This window comes from Capra hircus, chromosome 1 (assembly GCF_001704415.2).
Source record: "Capra hircus breed San Clemente chromosome 1, ASM170441v1, whole genome shotgun sequence".
In the NCBI taxonomy this organism is placed as follows: Eukaryota; Metazoa; Chordata; class Mammalia; order Artiodactyla; family Bovidae; genus Capra; species Capra hircus.
This window is the reverse complement of record NC_030808.1, coordinates 110,147,588-110,165,762: the sequence shown is the minus strand read 5'-3', so window position 1 is coordinate 110,165,762 and position 18,175 is coordinate 110,147,588. Positions and strand designations below refer to the sequence as shown.

General features: G+C 38.7%; 1 protein-coding gene across 1 annotated transcript in view; it reads left to right on the top strand.

Moving 5' to 3' along the window:
• LEKR1 (leucine, glutamate and lysine rich 1) overlaps window positions 1–18,175 on the top strand; it is a 199,498-nt gene that overhangs the window by 164,891 nt on the left and 16,432 nt on the right. Inside the window, exons 9-10 of the mRNA XM_018050376.1 lie at window positions 9,659–9,823; window positions 14,509–14,808. Coding sequence (XP_017905865.1) covers window positions 9,659–9,823; window positions 14,509–14,808 — 465 coding nt within the window. The remainder of the gene's footprint in view (window positions 1–9,658; window positions 9,824–14,508; window positions 14,809–18,175) is intronic.

Sequence of the window (18,175 nt, the reverse complement as noted above, 5' to 3'; positions counted from 1 at the left end):
CAGTGTTTCTCATGATGTACTCTGCATAGAAGTTAAATAGGCAGGGTGACAATATACAGCCTTGACGTACTCCTTTTCCTATTTGGAACCAGTCTGTTGTTCCATGTCCAGTTCTAACTGTTGCTTCCTGACTTGCATACAGATTTCTCAAGAGGCAGGTCAGGTGGTCTGGTATTCCCATCTCTTTCAGAATTTTCCTCAGTTGATTGTGATCCACACAGTCAAAGGCTTTGGCATAGTCAATAAAGCAGAAATAGACGCTTTTCTGGAACTCTCTTGCTTTTTCGATGATCCAGTGGATGTTGGCAATTTGATCTCTGGTTCCTCTGCCTTTTCTAAAACCAGCTTGAACATTAGGAAGTTCACAGTTCACGTATTGCTGAAGCCTGGTGTGGAGAATTTTGAGTATTACTTTACTAGGTGTGAGATGAGTGCAATTGTGCAGTAGTTTGAGCATTCTTTGGCATTGCCTTTCTTTGGGATTGGAATGAAAATTGACCTTTTCCAGTCCTGTGGTCACTGCTGAGTTTTCCAAATTTGTTGGCATATTTAGTGCAGCACTTTCACAGCATCATCTTGCAGGATTTGAAATAGCTCAACTGGAATTCCATCACCTCCACTAGCTTTGTTCGTAGTGGTGCTTTCTAAAGCCCACTTGACTTCACATTCCAGGATATCTGGCTCTAGATGAGTGATCACACCATTGGGATTATCCAGGTCGTGAAGATCTATTTTGTACAGTTCTTCTGTGTATTCTTCCCATCTCTTCTTAATATCATCTGCTTCTGTTAGGTCCATACCATTTTTGTCCTTTATCGAGCCCATCTTTGCATGAAGTGTTCCCTTGGTATCTCCTAAATCAAATCCCTTATGATTATACAGTGGAAGTGAGAAATAGATTTAAGGGCCTAGATCTGATAAATAGAGTGCCTGATGAACTATGGAATGAAGTTCGTGACATTGTACAGGAGACAGGGATCAAGACCATCCCCATGGAAAAGAAATGCACAAAAGCAAAATGGCTGTCTGGGGAAGCCTTACAAATAGCTGTGAAAAGAAGAGAAGTGAAAAGCCAAGGAGAAAAGGAAAGACATAAGCATCTGAATGCAGAATTCCAAAGAATAGCAAGAAGAGATAAGAAAGCCTTCTTCAGCAATCAATGCAAAGAAATAGAGGAAAAGAACAGAATGGGAAAGACTAGAGATCTCAAGTGGCCTAATATATGTACAATTGGACACCCCATAGGACAAGAAAGAGAGGACAGAAGGAATACTTGAAGCAATAATCGCTAAAAACTTAAAGTTTAATAAGAAGATTCAAGGAGCTCAATAAAGCTCAAGTACACCAAGAGACATTATAATCCAGTTGCTCAAAAATGTCAATTAAAAAATCTTAAAAGCAACTAGAGAATAAAAGACATATATAGAGGAACAAAGATAAGGATGAGAGCAGATTTTCTAAAAATCATGAACAATGTAAGCAAGAAGATAGCGGGGCTGAAAGTACTGAAAGAACGGTTGGGCAGGGGTGAGGGGATAGCAGTGGGAGCTGCTAACTTAGAAATTCTATACAAAGTGAAAACATTTTTCAAAACATAAGGGTAAAAGAAAGATCTTTCAGAATGAAAAAGCTGAAAAAAATGTATCACCAGTACACCCACACTCTAAGAAACGTTAAAAGTCCTTTATTCAGAAGGAAAATTATACCAGATGGAAATAGGGATCTGTACAAAAGAATGCAGAACACCAGAAGTGGTAGCAATGTGAATAAGTATGATATTTTTATCATTTAAATTTCCTTATAATTGACTATTTTTATAATTAATAATCTAATATGACATCTATAGCATGTAGAAGCAAAATATATGACAACAATACCACAATAGCTGGGAAGGGAGAGATGAAGTATGCTGTTGTAAGATTCTTTGTTTTAAGTGAAAATATAATTTATTGGCTGTCTTAACTGCAGGGTTCAGTGGTGAGCTACCTTCAGGCACAGCTGGATTCAGGGCTCTCAAGCTGGTTTTCTGCCAGATTGGCTTCTTTTTCAGACTCAGGATTGTCCCTCCTGATGGCAAAAAGGGAGCAGCTATGTTTCCCATCACTTTCCTACATTCTTAGCAAGAGACTGACTGTGGCTGTCAGATTCTAACTGAACCATGCACTCAGTCTTGGACCAACCATGACAGCTGGCAAGACAGAATCCCACTCAGTCATATTGACTGATAGTAGGAGAAGAATGAATCACTACAAAAAAAGGAAAATAACAAATATCCCCTGAAGTTCCCAGATAAGAGAAGGGCCAAGAGATAGGGCAACAGGTGAGCAAACTGACAATGAGCTGGGAAGTACAGTGGATCCTTCTGGGGTATCTTCCTGGCAGATTACCCTTCTCTCTGAGAATTTCTCCACCTGCTGCATGGGTTGAGTGAGATTCCTTGCATTTTGCCCCCCTAGAGCTACTCTGCACCCTTGAAACCCTGCTTTCTATCCCCAAAGCCTGAATTGAATGGATGAGAGTAATAGTTCCTGGACCCTCTAACTTTTGATTGGGATTGGTGAGTAGGGAACAATGGCAGAAGATCTAAGGAAAGGAGGAAGGGATCCTTTCATTCTAGTTATATCCACTAACCAACCACCACAGCCCCCCTTTTCCCCCAGCTTTATGGAGATATAACTGACATGTGACACTCTGTAAGTTTATGATGTACAACATGATGATCTCTCTCACACACACACACATACACATATATATACAGCAAAATAATTACCACAATAAGATTAGTTAACACATTCTTTACACAATTATCTGTTGTTTTGGTAGTGAGAATATTTAGATTCTTATATAATATATAAAGTGACATATCAGTAGAAGATAGACTGCATAAAGTTAAAAATATATTCTGTAAACTCTAAACCAACTACAAAAATAGAAGAACAAAGAGTAACAGCTAATAAACTAGCAAAGATTTGGAAATTGAATTTTAAAATAATGCAAAAGAAGACAGAAAAAGAGGGGAAAACAATGAGATGGGTCAAACAGAAAACACATAGCAAGAAAGATTTAAAGCTAGTCATATCAATAATCGAATTAAATATAAATGGTCTAAACCAGAGATCAGCAAACTTTTTCTATAAAGGTCCAATTAGTAAATATTTTTGGTATCTGGACCGTACAGTCTCTGTTGCAACTATTCCACTCTGCCCCTGTAGCTTAAAGGCAGCCACAGATGATATGCAAATGAATGGGCATGGCTGAAGTTTAGTCTGTGGGACATAGTTTGCCAAGCCCTTATCTAAATATCCCCATTAAAAGACAGATTGTCATGTTGGATAAAAATGAAAGATTCTACTGTATGTTGCCTATAAGAAATGTATTTTTATATAAAGAAATATTTTAACAAAGAGGCCAAAAGTAATGGATTGAAAAAGAAGCTAGAGTTGCTACATTATAATCAAAATAGAGTTCAGAGAAAGAAATCAGAGTATTTAGAATATTACCAAAGATAAAGAAAGTCATTTTGTAATGATAAAGGGGTTGGTTCACCAAGAGGACATTTAACCCTGAACATTTTTTCACCTAGAAACAGAACTTTAAAAATTAAGCAAAAAGTGATAGAACTGCAAGGAGAAATAGACCAATCTTTAGAGTCAGAGATGTCGATAGCTCTCTCTCAATACCCAGAAAAACCATTAAGGATATATACTATGGAAAATAGTAAAATAGTTTATTCTTAAAAATATTAACAGATACAACTTAATTGATACATATAGAATTCTTCATTTAACAGCAGAATATGCATTCTCCTCATGTGTGCATGGGACATTTATTAAAGTAGATCATATACTAGGAATAAAGGTCTTAAAAAATTTAAAAGAATTCACTGGTCATGACTTTGAATAAACTCCGAGAGACGTGAAGGACAGGGAAGCCTGGCATGCTGCAGTCCATGGGGTCACAAAGAGTCAGACATTACTGAATGACTGAACAACAACAACAACAAAAAAAAGAATTCAAGCCATACGAAGAATTTTCTCTAACCACAATGGAATTAAATTAGAATTCATTAACAGAAAGTTATCTGGAAAAAAATCTCCCAATATTTTGAACTAAATCAATACCAACTCCATTCCCTTAACCACTGCGCCATGTAAATGTGTTGGGAAGCAAGGTGCCCAGGAAAACTCACCACACTGAGCTATGGAGCCCACCAGAGACATCTGAGTGCACAGCCTGCCCCGCCTCATGGTAGCTCTAAGATCTTGGTGAAGGCACTAAATTTCTCTGAGCCTATTTCTTACTCTATACAGTGGGAACAATAAGTACTATACGTTCTTTCAGAATTGTTGTAAGAATTAAATGAGTTAGTAGAGGAAAAGAGCCCTATACCATACAACCTAGCTTGTATGAAGTACTCAGTGAACATTCTCTTCTTCTGTCCTCAGTTTTCCTCAGTTCTTGGCAGGACTTCAATACTTAGTCTGATTCCTTAGCATTTGCATTTTTAATTACAAAGTCTAGTGTTTGAATAGTCATCTACTTTTATAACATAGTTATTCAGTGGTTAATTTAGAAATAATCTGAAATACTGGTTTTCAATTACAATTTGTTTCTAACTTTTAGAAAATAGTAGAATCATTTTTGGGCTTCCCTGGTGGCTCAGATAGTAAAGAATCTGTCTGCAATGCCAGAAACCTGGGTTCAATCCCTGGGTCAGGAAGATCCCCTGGAGAAGGGAATGGCAATGCACTTCAGTATTCTTGCCTGGAAAATTCCATGGACAGAGAAGCCTGGTGGGCTACAGTCCATGGGGTTGCAAAGAGTCCAACATGACTGAGCAATTTTCACTCACTCATAATCATTTTCAGGAGGTATATTAATATTTTGTTTAATGATAAATGTACATCAAATATAAACAAGTGGTCTGATTTCTACTTGACATCTGAAATTTTCTTGGTTTTAAAGGGATCATCAAATAATAAGTGATTATGTTGTAACATGGTGTCTGCCTCCATGAACACTGTCTCACTGTATCTCACTATGCATAGTGTTCATTGAACCCATGCTAGGCAAGGCACAAGCAGGGAAGCCGGAAGAAAACTCATGGAGTCGTAGGAATTGCAAACACATTTATTTTCTCCTGACTGGCACAGCAGCACTAGCAGCAGATACGCTGTATTCTCTCCTCTTGCCGTCGACCCAGCCGTCACAGCCATAACACAGCCTCACCGCCATAACGCAGCTAAAATGTAACTGCAAGGGCTTTTTCAGGTGGAGCTTATATATGCTTACAGAACAAAGGTAGCCAGTGGCCAAGTGAGTACCTTGTGGCATGCATGCGCAGTGCTATAAGTGAGCTCAACTGTTATATAATCATTATTTACAAAACATGGGGCAAGAGTGAAAGGACATGGTGAGAGAGCCTGACCACCACCGTCTTGGATAATTTGCTCTTTCCCTACAAACAGAAAATGATATCAGAATCAACCAGAAAGATCTCACCTGGGAAACAGTGAAAAGACAGCATTTTGCACATAAGTATTAGAAACAAATATTATAAAACACTAATTTATGCGTTTCAACACAAGTACAAAAAGGATTTTAAAGAACAATATACTCAGAATGCTTTGAAGTCTTCAGAAGCCCTTCAGGAATGAGACAGTTGAGCTAGAGGAAGATACACATGAACTAAAAGCTGGAATGTGTACACAGACAACAGCTGATTTTACTTTCTCTAACTCTTAAGCTCATATTTTTATTCATGCTTTTTTTAAATTAAAATTTCCTCAGATTATCAGAATTACTATTATATAAGGAGATCAGTCCTGGGTGTTCATTGGAAAGACTGATGCTAAAGCTGAAACTCCAATACTTTGGCCACCTCATGCAAAGAGCTGACTCACTGGAAAAGACCCTGATGCTGGGAGGGATTGAGGGCAGGAGGAGAAGGGGATGACAGAGGATGAAATGGCTGGATGGCATTACCGACTCGATGGACATGAGTTTGGGTGAACTCCGGGAGTTGGTGGTGGACAGGGAGGCCTGGCGTGCTGCGATTCACGGGGTCGCAAAGAGTCGGACACGACTGAGCGACTGAACTGAACTGAATTGAAAGCAGTTCATATTTTATGTATGCACCATCACCTAATTTATGTATTTTTCATAAACATAAGTCCTGCCATCTAAGATTTTTGTAAACAAATAGCTGTTATCAACATGTAGGAAACATAAACATGACAATTTCACATGAATTCATCTTCTCAATGACAATATACCAGCTTAAGCAAGTCATTGTTGGTGGGCTCATCGTTTTGTTCAGACTCTTCAGGTCTTGAAGGAACCGGTAGTGTCATCTCTCTGTGCTACAGAGTCAACACATTCAGATGGCTTTTGACTTGCCATTGCAGTGTCCTTAAATATTTAGAAGTTCCACCTGAAGTTCATCCCTTTGCTTCTCTTTCTCAGGTTGTACAAATTAAAAAATCAAATCAGTATATCACTCTTCTCCTGTCTATCTGTAGTGCTTTTTCTTTCCCACCCTCTGTCTGTTCCTTTCTTTTTCCCTCTCTCCTTACCTATACTAGTTTATTCCAAGGAATAGTTCAGAGGCAAAGAGCCCTTTCTTCCTGGATCAGGTAGAACAGAACATTCTACTCATTCAGCCAGTCAGCCACCCTCTTTCCTTCCCTGAATGCATCCTTTGTTTCATCTTCAAGGGACTCTGCTGATTTGCAAAATGACCTTTTCCTCATAATTTAGAGAACTTCTGTTTTAAAAAGTTCCTCTGAAGTCCTTCTGTCACCTAATTTACAGTTTGTCCTGTCCCACCTCATTTGTGCACATTCTTCTTCTCTTGAGTCCATATTTTGAAAGATGTCTTTCTATCCTAAAATAACTATTTGGCTCTACCAATTAACTACACAAGCAAAATTTTTTGAACACTTGACATTTTAGTACCTCAGCACAAATTTTCTTTAGCTTCTCAAAAAAATGTTTATTTACTCTCTTTTTTAAAATAGTGTCAAAGTATCTTGTGGACTGTTAACTCAAAGTTTTATGAATGTTTTGTATTTGATTTCCTCTTTTCACGTGTTCTTATCTATTCCAGCATGGCTAGAGCACAGTAGTCAAATGGGAAATACAGTTTGAAAGTCAGGTTGGAGAAGTCCAGGGCTGCCATACGTGGTATCCTGCTTGTGCCATGAATAATAATAGCATAGGCCAGGGGAGAGAAGGGAGCTGAAACCAGGCCTGAGCTCTGCTCACCATGTCCTGTGCCCTGCCCAAGGCTGTGTTTATCTAAGGAAGGTATGCTTTGTTGATTCTTGCAAAGGTGTCATAGGGGCTGGTGGTGTTCTAGTAGAAGAGTTTGGATTGGGAGTTTGGATTTTATAATGCAGTGAAAAGCCATCATGAGGGAGTAAAAGAATTCAATGTACAGTTTGTGAAGAACACTCTGTTGTGTATCAGGGGTTGGAGAGAGGCAGGAGTAGAAATAAGGAGGCAAGTCAGGAGGTGGTGGTGACCACAACTAGGGTGGTGATAGTAAGAAGTACAGAGAAATCAATAGATTCAGTGTATCTTTTGGAGGCAAAATGAGCAGGGCTTGATGGTGGATTAGGTGTGGAGGGTAAAGGAGAGAGAAGTGTGAAAGGCAATTCCTCCAGTTACTGACTTGAATAACTCCATGGGCAGTGGCGCACATCCTGAGATAGGGAGCACTGAGGAAGGAACGGGTAGGGGGATTGTATCAAGATCTCTGGTACAGACAGTTTGTTTGAGACACCTATGATGTATCTAGATGGTTACCAGGAGGCAAGAACAAAAGTAACTGAAATTCAGAAGAACATCTGCCTTTTTTCTCGTAAGTGCCCTGAGGCTTTCCTTGCTTTTCGCAATCTGATAACAACTTATCTGAACAATTCTGTCATGTGCCTAAATGATTATCGGTATTCTTTCCTCCAAACAATCTAGAAACTTATTTTGAAAGAGCCAAAACAACTCCGGTGCAGTGAGTATAAGCATAAGTGCTTTGCCTTGAGGCAAATGACCAGTGCAATAAGCCCCACTGACCCTATACTGAGGCTGGTCTTCTATCTGCATTTTATGTAATTTAAAGGGCTTCCTGCAAAGTTCCTTAGCGAGCTTTCTGTTTCCCAGATTTAGTGTTCCCTTGAGAAATTCAAGTTGACCTCTCTCCTCTTACTGGCTTGAGAATCACAGTCATAGTAAGTCAGGTTTGACAGTTTTTCTCCCAAGTTATATGCTTTTACTTGGTTTTAGAATTTATAATCTAAATAATTTATAATGGCACAATGTAAATCTAGAGCCAACCTGTCACTGGGATCCCTTCTCTAATCCACTAGATAAACTCCCAGGCGTAAATGACTCCAGTACTCATGGATTTGTTCTCTCTTGCTCAAGTAGGCAGAGCCAAAACCAATGACTAAAAACCACAGGGAGAGAGATGTTGGCTCAACTAAAGGAAAAGCTTCCTAATGCTTAGTGCTGTCTGAAAATGGAAGTGCCTGCTGGGGAAGGAGTGAGTTATGGTTTCTGGTGGTGTCAATGCATAGAGCAGATAATCATTTGATGCAGAGTCCATGGTAGAGATTGAAGTCAGAGTGTAGAAGTAATCTCCACTGACTGTTGAATTCCTGCTCCTGCAAGAGCTTTACACAGATGTTTCGTCTCATTTAATCCTCATAATAACCCTCAAGGGAATCAGTTATAACCCTACCAGGAGAGGTTACAGTCACAATTTAAGATCACACAGCTAAAGTGGCAGAGCCAGGATTTAGAGCCAGGATTTAAACTCTGAGTCCAAAGCCTTTGTTTATCCTTCCACAATTCATGGAAGCTTGAGAAAATGAACTAGGGGATTTTTAAGGTCCCTTCCAACACTGTGGTTCTGAGTAGAAATCTGGATACAAGCATCACTGACTATGTTTTCCTTCAATCATCCTTCTGGCCTCAATCTCATTAGAATGATAATCTATGACTCCAAAACTGTCTGTGGTCTCCATCAAGAAAGGCTCATTTTTTAAAAATCAGCATTTATACCTTGTATCCACTCTGAGTTTTCAACAGAACTTAGTGTGAGAGCCTCAAAATCTTTTCTTCTTTTTTTTTTTTTTCCTTATAGGGTTGCTGGCAAAGGACAGAGTTTACACTATAAATGTACAGAAGACTAAGCTTTTAGCATTTCTGAAAACTTATATTGTCCTACCTTTTCTACTCATTTTACAGGTCTTAAAAGTCTTAGAAGATCTGGAGATATTTGACCCAAGGTCAGCTTCTCTGGTCCAAGTTCTGAATCAGATTTTTTTTTAACATTAGAATTTAAAAATTCATGTTAGAATTAGAATTTTTAAATGATTAGACCCTAAGAGTTCTCATCACAAGGATAAGTTCTATTTCTTTAATTTTGTATCTATATGAGATGATGGATGTTCTGTAAACTTTTGTGATAATAACGTCAGGATATATGTAAGTGAAATCTTTATACTGTACACCTTAAACTTATATAGTACTGTATGTCAATTATATCAACAAACCTGGGAGAAAAAAATGAGTCTGAAAATAGGCTTAATTTACTTATGATAATATGGTGTTAAATTTATTTATGATAATATGTATGTTAAATGCTATTTTCTAGATTGAAGCTGAAATTACCAAGGAAAGAGCCCAACATTTGGTTGAATTTCAGGAGCAAGCTCTTCTCTTTAAGGAAGAAGCTAAACTGGAACTTAATATTGAAAAGGAAAAACACCAAGAAATAATCCAAAAGTATAAGAAAGAACAAGAAGAACTACAAATGAAGGTCTGTCATTATGGTATTCATCATCATTTAATGGATTTGAAACTGTAGATGTTGGTTATTTCCTCCTAAAAGGACAACACTATGTTTCTAACTCTTATAGATTTCTTCATGGTCATCACAGCTTATTTTTAGATAGAATGATTTGGCTATTCTCCATAATGAATGACTGAGATAAATTATATAAGAATATAATCTAGCTATGTATGGAATTTTTCCTACTAAATAAATGTATTTTTAAAACAGCATAAATTACATAACTAATAATTAACATGGTTAGATATTCTAATACCTCAAATGTCCAACAAATGATAATGATGTGTTTTACATACCTAAATTTTACCAACAACTAAAGTCTATCCCTTTTAGTTGCAGATATTTTCAATTTTAATTTTGAATGAAGGGGAAATATTTTTTACATATCAGACGTCCATAATTTCTTAAATAATGTTTACTAAACAAAATATAAGGTTTTGACAAGGTTCCCTTGTTTTCATAAGACCTGAAAGTAGAGTGTGTGTGTGTGTGTGTGTGTGTCTTTTTTGTGAATATATTAACCAAGGCCTAGTGGTAAAGTTATATTTTGAATAAACTCATTAAGAATTTATGTAAATTAGCATTAAATGAGACTTACAGCCTCCACTTTGTTGTACAGGGGATATGGTAGTTTTTCAGTAGCTCACTGTGAATAGGCAGGGCCAGCCACGTGAATGTGGTATCATAGGTCCCCATACAAACCTTGCAGGCTTAATGCTGTCTTGAAATTCTTAATAATAATTTAATCTCTGAATTTGTGTTTTATAAGTGCAGTCCTGTTTGGGACAATGGGACAATGGAGCATGCGCTGGGAGTTGTAGCCTCGGCTCACCTAAGGCCCCCTCCTCCTCTTCTGGACAGTCCTGTCCTAGACATGCCCTTACTTCCCGGCTCCTGCCCCCACTCCCCTTTTCCCCTCACCCTATGACTGCTGTTACTCTCCCAGGTGGCCCAGGACCATCAGCAGGGGAATGCTGAAAGGCAAGCCCCAACTTGCCAGGGCTACAGTCTTTCAAGAGCAGTCCTAAGTCCAGATTTTGTGAGTGAATTCTCTTGATTTTTTTTTTGTTGTTGTTGACTCCCTAATTAAAAAATCAAAGCATGTTTATCGCTCTCTGAGCCTCCTCTTCCCAAGATAACCTGCTCTGTTTTAGTGGCAACTCTCCTCTGGATGAAGGAAACTACTGCTCAGACCCAGAAGTGACCCTCTTCTTCCCTGGGTTAATTGAAGAAAATGGAATATTAATTTATAAAAACTGTGGTGAATAGATTTCTTGTAAAAGTTATTATTAATGTAAATTTAACATTTGAAACACATTTTGGGTACATAACTCTTAAGTAATGGTTCACAAAATCCTTGGAACTTTAGTCTGTAAATGCTTTCCAGATTCTTCATGGGCTGATTTCTTGTTGTACTAATATTTATAATATGACAATATCCGTAGCATAAATAATGATATGTTTTGTCAGAAGCAGCTTTGCTCTTCCTGGTCTGTTTTGTGTTATTTGTTTTGCTTTTTTAAGGAGAAAAATAAGCAGTCTTTTCCCTTCTAAAGATGCTGTGACACTGAAGTTTCTCAAGTTGTTCTTTCCTCTGTTTGTCTAGAGGTACCACCTTCAGAAGCAGTGTATTTTCAAAGTATTGTGGTATCCTCTAGAACTGCATTGTCTAATATAGTAACTTATGTGCCTACTTAAGTTTTAATTAATTAAAGTTAAATAAAATTGAAAATTGAGTTCCTCACTCATGTTTGCCACATTTCAAGGGTGCAATAGCCCATACTAACAAGTGAGAGCCTACTGTTAACATTTCTTCTCAGCTCAGTGATCAGTGATTTCACCTTCATAGCTTGGAATTGGTCATGGTGAGAGTGTTTACACCATGGAAACTGAATGCAAATCTGACTTCTGTGTGTGTGTGTGTGTGTGTGTGTGTGTGTGTGTGTGAGAGAGAGAGAGAGAGAGAGAGAGAGTCCATTGTTAAATATTTACCAGTGCAGTTGTGTCTGACTCTTTGCGACCCCCATGGATTTTATAGTCCATGGAATTCTTCAGGGCAGAATACTGAAGTGGGTAGCCTTTCCCTTCTCTAGGGGATCTTCCCAAACTAGGGATCAAACCCAGGTCTCCCACATTGCAGGTGGATTGTTTACCAGCTGAGCCACAAGGGAAGCCCAAGAGTACCGCAATGGATAGCCTATCCCTTCTCCAGCAGATCTTCCTGACCCAGGAATCAAACCAGGGTCTCCTGCATTGCAGGCTGATTCTTTACTAATTGAGCTATCAGGGAAGTATTTACCAGTACACCACTATCAATAGTCACATGTGGGTAGTGGCTACCACATAAGACAGTGCAGAATATTTCTTCTTGTTGTTCAGTCACTAAGTTGTGTCTCATTCTTTGCAACCCCATGGGCTGCAGCACACCAGGCTCCCCAGTCCTTCACTGTTTTCTGGAGTCTATTCAAATTCATGTCCCCTGAGTCGGTGACTCTATCTAATCATCTCATTCTCTGCCACCCCCTTCTCCTTTTGCTTTCAGTCTTTCCCAGCATCAGGGTCTTTTCCAATGAGTCAGCTTTTCTCATCAAGTAGCCAAAGTATTGGAGCTTCAGCTTCAACATCAGTCCCACTAATGAATATTCAGGGTTGATCTCCTTTAAGATTGACTGGTTTCATCTCCTTGCTGTCCAAGGGGCTCTCAAGAATATTCTCTAGCACCACAGTTCAAAAGCATAGTTTCATCAGTGCTCAGCCTTCTTTATGGTACAGCTCTCACATCTGTACATGATTACTGGAAAAACCATAGCTTTGACTATATAGACCTTTGTCAGCAAAGTGACGTCTCTGCTTTTTAATATGCTGTCCAGGTTTGTCATAGCTTTTCTTCCAAGGAGCAAGCATCTTTCAATTTCATGGCTGCAGTCACCATCTGCAGTGATTTTCAGAGCCCAAGAAAATAAAATCTGTCACTGTTTCCATTTTTTCCCCAGCTCTTTACTGTGAAGTGATGGGACCAGATGCCATGATCTTAGTTTTTTTTAATATTCAGTTTCAAGCCAGCTTTTCCCTCTCCTCTTTCACCTTCATCAAGAAACACATCAGTTCCTCTTTACTTTCTGCCACTAGAGTGGTATCATCTGCATATCTGGGGTTGTTGATATTTCTCCAACAGCCTTGATTCCAGCTTGTGCTTCATCCAGGCCATCTTTCACATAATGTACTCTGTATATAAGTTAAATAAGCAGGGTGACAATATACTGCCTTGAGGTACTCCTTTCCCTATTTTGAAACAGTCCAGTGTTCCATATCTGGTTCTATATGTCGTTTATTGACCCACATACAAGTTTCTCAGGAGGCAGGTAAGGTGGTCATGTATTTCCATCTCTTTTAAGAATTTTCCAGTTTGTTGTGATCCACATAGTCAAAGGCTTTAACATAGTCAATGAAGCAGAAGTAGATACTTTTCTGGAGTTTCCTTTCTTCCTTTATGATCCAACAAACATTGGCAATTTGATCTCTACTTCCTCTGCCTTTTCTAAATCCAGCTTGTACATGTGGAAGTTCTCAGTTCACATACTGCTGACACCTACCTTGAAAGATTTTGAGCATAACCTTACTAGCTTGTGAAATGAGGGTGCAGTTGTATGGTAGTTTGAACATTCTTTGGCATTGTCCTTCTTTGAGACTGGAATGAAAACTGACATTTTCCAGTCCTATGGCCACTGCTGAATTTTCCAAATTTGCTCATGTATTCTGTCACTGAAGAAAGTTCTATTGGGCAGGGCTACTATAGAAGATGTGGTATCTAGGGTACCTTCAATCATCATATACAAGGATGAAAAAAAAATACATCAAAGGAAACCTTACTAGTATGATTTGAGTAGACTCTAGCACCAAAGAATTGGTGTTTTTGAACTGTGGTGTTGGAGAAAACTCTTGAGAGTCCCTTGGACTGCAAGAAGATCCAATCAGTCCATCCTAAAGGAAATCAGTCCTGAATATTCATTGGAAGGACAGATTCTGAAGCTGAAACTCCAATACTTTGGCCACCTGATGTGAAGAACTAACTCATTTGAAAAGACCCTGATGCTGGGAAAGATCGAAGGCAGAAGGAGAAGGGGATGACAGAGGATGAGATGGTTGGATGGCATCACCGACTCAATGGACATGAGTTTGAGTAAACTCCGGGAGTTGGCAATGGACAGGGAGGCCTGGCATGCTGCAGTGCATGAGGTTACAAAGAGTCGGACACGACTGAGCAACTGAACTGACTGACTGACTGTAGCTATGATGCTCTCCTACATGCATCCCCAAACATCAGGTATTTCTAGGTCCCAAAGTTACCCTAAAATTAGTCCAGACAGGCACTTGATCAAGACTTGAGTTGTCCTTGGTAGTTCAGTTCAGTTACAAAGATTTAGGTACTTCAAAGTATGTTCAAGTGATTAATGCAATTCCATTTTCAGTGATAAAAATAAAATCTTAGTCTTAACTTTTAAAATCGTGAAGGCCTATATAGGTCATAAAAGTTGTTTTCATCAGATCAGAAGAGAATACCAATTATTTAGAATAAAACTCTTAAAACCAAGAGAATTCTCTGGATACCTAGAGACTATTACCTACAAACTAATGCAAGACTTATCTTACAGATATCCGACTTAATCGAAGGTGCTACTAAAGATCTAAGATTCAAACTCGCTGCTCTTGAAGAAGAACTCCGTAAATCCCATGTTCAATATACTGAAGAATCTGCGTTAAAGGAGAAAGAAATTGAAAACCTTAAAAGTTTGGTTGTAGAATTTGAATCACGTTTGAAGAAGGAAATTGACAGTAATGGTTCAGTTTCAGAAGACCTGAGGGAGGAAATGAAAAAGAAGTCAGATGAACTGGAAAGAGTAATGCTGGCACAAACACAACTGATAGAGCAATTCAACCAGTCCCAGAAAGAGGTAGGAAGCAGGTGATGGTACCAATGCAGTTAGTGAAAGAGTGCTGGTCTTTCAACAAATAAACAAACAAAGACATGAAATGTAGCTTGGTGTCATGCAGAAGGTTCTGGACTAAAGTTCTGGGTCATATCCTGGCTCTGTCCTTAACCTCAGTTCAGTTCAGTTCAGTTGCTCAATTGTGTCCGACTCTTTGTGACCCCATGAACTGCAGCACGCCAGGCCTCCCTGTCCATCACCAACTCCCGGAGTTCACCCAAACCCATGTCCATCGAGTTGGTAATACCATCCAACCATCTCATCCTCTGTTGTCACCTTCTCCTCCTGCCCTCAATCTTTCCCAGCATCAGGGTCTTTTCAAATGAGTCAGCTCTTTGCATCAGGTGGCCAAAGTATTGGAGTTTCAGCTTAGGCAGGCATTTAACCTCTCTGGACCTGGCTTCCTTTTCTGTAAAATAAATAAAACATTTATCTATGTAATCTCTAAGGTTTCCTTGGCAAGTTCTACTGTGTTGCAAATGACCATTTAAAACCTCTAAGATTAGAAATCTTTATATATTTATGTCTTATTTGTTGAAACATTACATTTTTGCCAAAGAAACTTTTAGAGTACTTGCTGTTTAATATTTTAGACAGTATATTTTAAATACAGTTGTTCTTTAAGGTTTTATTTTTCTGTCATTCTAAAGTTGTAAGATAATGAATTTGTCTTCTTTCCTGTGTATGCACGATTATTTCAGCAGTGTTTTATTTAAACAGGAGTGGATAAGTTCTTGTCTATGGCATCAGCAAACTTTGGGAGATGATGAGGGACCAGGAGGCCTGGCATGCTGCAGTCCATGGAGTCGCAAAGAGTCAGACATGACTAGGCAACAGAACAACAACATACTTATTTTGGGGCTTCCCTGGTGGCTTAGTGGTAAAGAATCCACTTGCAATGCAGGAGACTCAGGTCCAGTCCCTAGGTCAAGAAGATCCCTTGGAGAAGGAAATGGCAACCCACTTCAGTTCTTGCCTAGGAAATCCTATGGTCAGAGGAGCCTGGCAGGATACAGTCCATGGGGTTGCAAAGAGTTGGACACAACTTAGCAACTAAACAACAGACTCGTTTTGATTTGAATTTTGTTTTCCTAACAAAATCTTATTTCTGAACTGCTGACCATTTTAGAAATGGTAGATGCTATGGACTGAATGTCTTCCCAAATTCATATGTTAAATATAATCACTAGTATGATGTGTGGAGATGGGTCTGCCAGAGGTGATTGTGTCTTGAGAGATGAGCTAATCTCCTGAATGGAATTAGTGCTCTTATGAAAGAAAGCTTCCTCACTCCTTTCACCATGTGAGGACACAGTAAGAGAATGGCCATTTTGAATCAGGGTCCTTACCAGACACCAAATCTGTTGGCACTTTGATCTTGAACTTCACAGTCTCCAAAACTTTGAGAAATAATATTTGTTGTTTGAACTATGCAGCCTCTGGTATTTTGTTGTAGTAACCCAAATTTATTAAAACAGTGGGCAATTTTCCAATAGCCAAGAATTAGAATATTGTCATACTAGAATATTTGATCCTATTTATGACAGTATAGCAAATAAAGGCAAATGGAGGAAGATTCTGAATGTTAGTGATAAATAATATTTTTTGGTTTCATTGGTGTTTTAAAGATGAATAAAAGGAAAGTGCTAGTGGTAATATTGATTATTAACAAATATACCATGTTTTCTTGCTATTTGTAAATTGTCAACCAAAATTCAAAGTTTATACCATCATTATAATTATGAACTGAACCTATTGCAAAGAAATTTTAAGTTAAATGTGGAATGAACAGAATATTGGATCAAGAATAATACCTAAAAACCCTATTAAAGTAGGAATTACTTCCATGTTACAGATGAGAAACTGACTCAAGATGTTTGAATAATTTCTAAGATGACCCAGCATGGTGGAGCCAAGATTCAAATTTGAATTTCTTAGATTTGGATCTCTAAATTTCATCTCCATGAATCTCTATATTTCCTCTTTTAGGATACTTGAATTTTAGTGATTCTACTTCTAAATTTCAAGTGACTTAAGGCTTGACACTCAAATCTCCAGAATACACACACACACACACACACACACACACACACACACACACTCTCTCTCTCTCTCTCTCTCTCTCTCTCTCTCTCTCTCTCACTTTTAGAATAATGATAAACACACTAATGCTTTACTCTACCAGATGGTTAGGGTGTTGTGTGATTGAATGTCTCCTGTTGGAACACAGTGCCACAACCTCCCTTGGAAAAGGGGGCTTCTTCTCCAGTCCAGGCAGGAGTGGGAAGAGCCAGCATACACATGGTCTCAGCTCTGCTGGAGAAGGAGAGAGGTGATGCTTCAACTAAGACAGCAGTGTTGAAGTTCTAGAGGTGGGACAGCAGGTTAAAGGAGAGAAAGCCCAAAGTAACTAGACCAGCAGGTTTTCTAACTCTTAAATCTCCCAAAGAAATGGCAATATGGAAAGTGAAAAGTTATTTATAAACTAGGACATTTATTTATTCTCAGAATTTATAAACTAGAACAAGACTATAAAGGGTCAAATCCAGGAAATATATAATAGTCCAATGCCTATATTCAAGTGCAAGGCACTGTGCTAGTCATCAATATGCAATTATGAACATGACTGACAACTGCCATTCCCTGCTTTCAATGAGGAATTTAGAGAAAATATTATGTTGAGCAGTTAAAGTGATATCCAGAGGCAAGAATGACCTAAAAAGAAATTTCCCATGTAAAAAACACAGACTAAAAGTTAACAATCTGGCCATAGGACTTGCATTAGTTATGTATTGTTATATAACAAATTGTCATCAAAATCAGTGGCTTCAAACAGTGAACATATATTTCTGAGTATCAGAGATCTGAATGTGTGGCTTAGCTGGATGCCTCTTGCTCAGTACCTCTCATGAGGTTGGTGTTAGGGTGTCAGCTGCTGCGATCTCATTAAAAGGCTCAGCTGGGGGCAGGTTGACTTCCAAGCTCACTTATGTAGTTGTCAACAGAATTTACTTCCTCATGGTTGTTGGGCTGAGAGCCTCAGTTCAATGTTGGCTGAAGAAGGGGAAGAGAAGACCCCCTCAATTCCTTCCAACATGAACTTTTCCATAGAAGAGCCTGGCAACATGGCAGCTAGTCTGTCTCAAAACAAGCGAGTAAGAAAGAGAGAGTTCAAGAGAGGGTGCCCAAGATAGAAGCCACAGTCTCTTTAACTTAATCTCAGAAGTGGCATCCCACTGCTTTTGCTGCGTTCTGTTCATTAGAGATGAAACAACAATTCCAGGCCACACTCAACTCAAAGGGGTTGCAGAAGGCTGTGAATAGCAAGAGG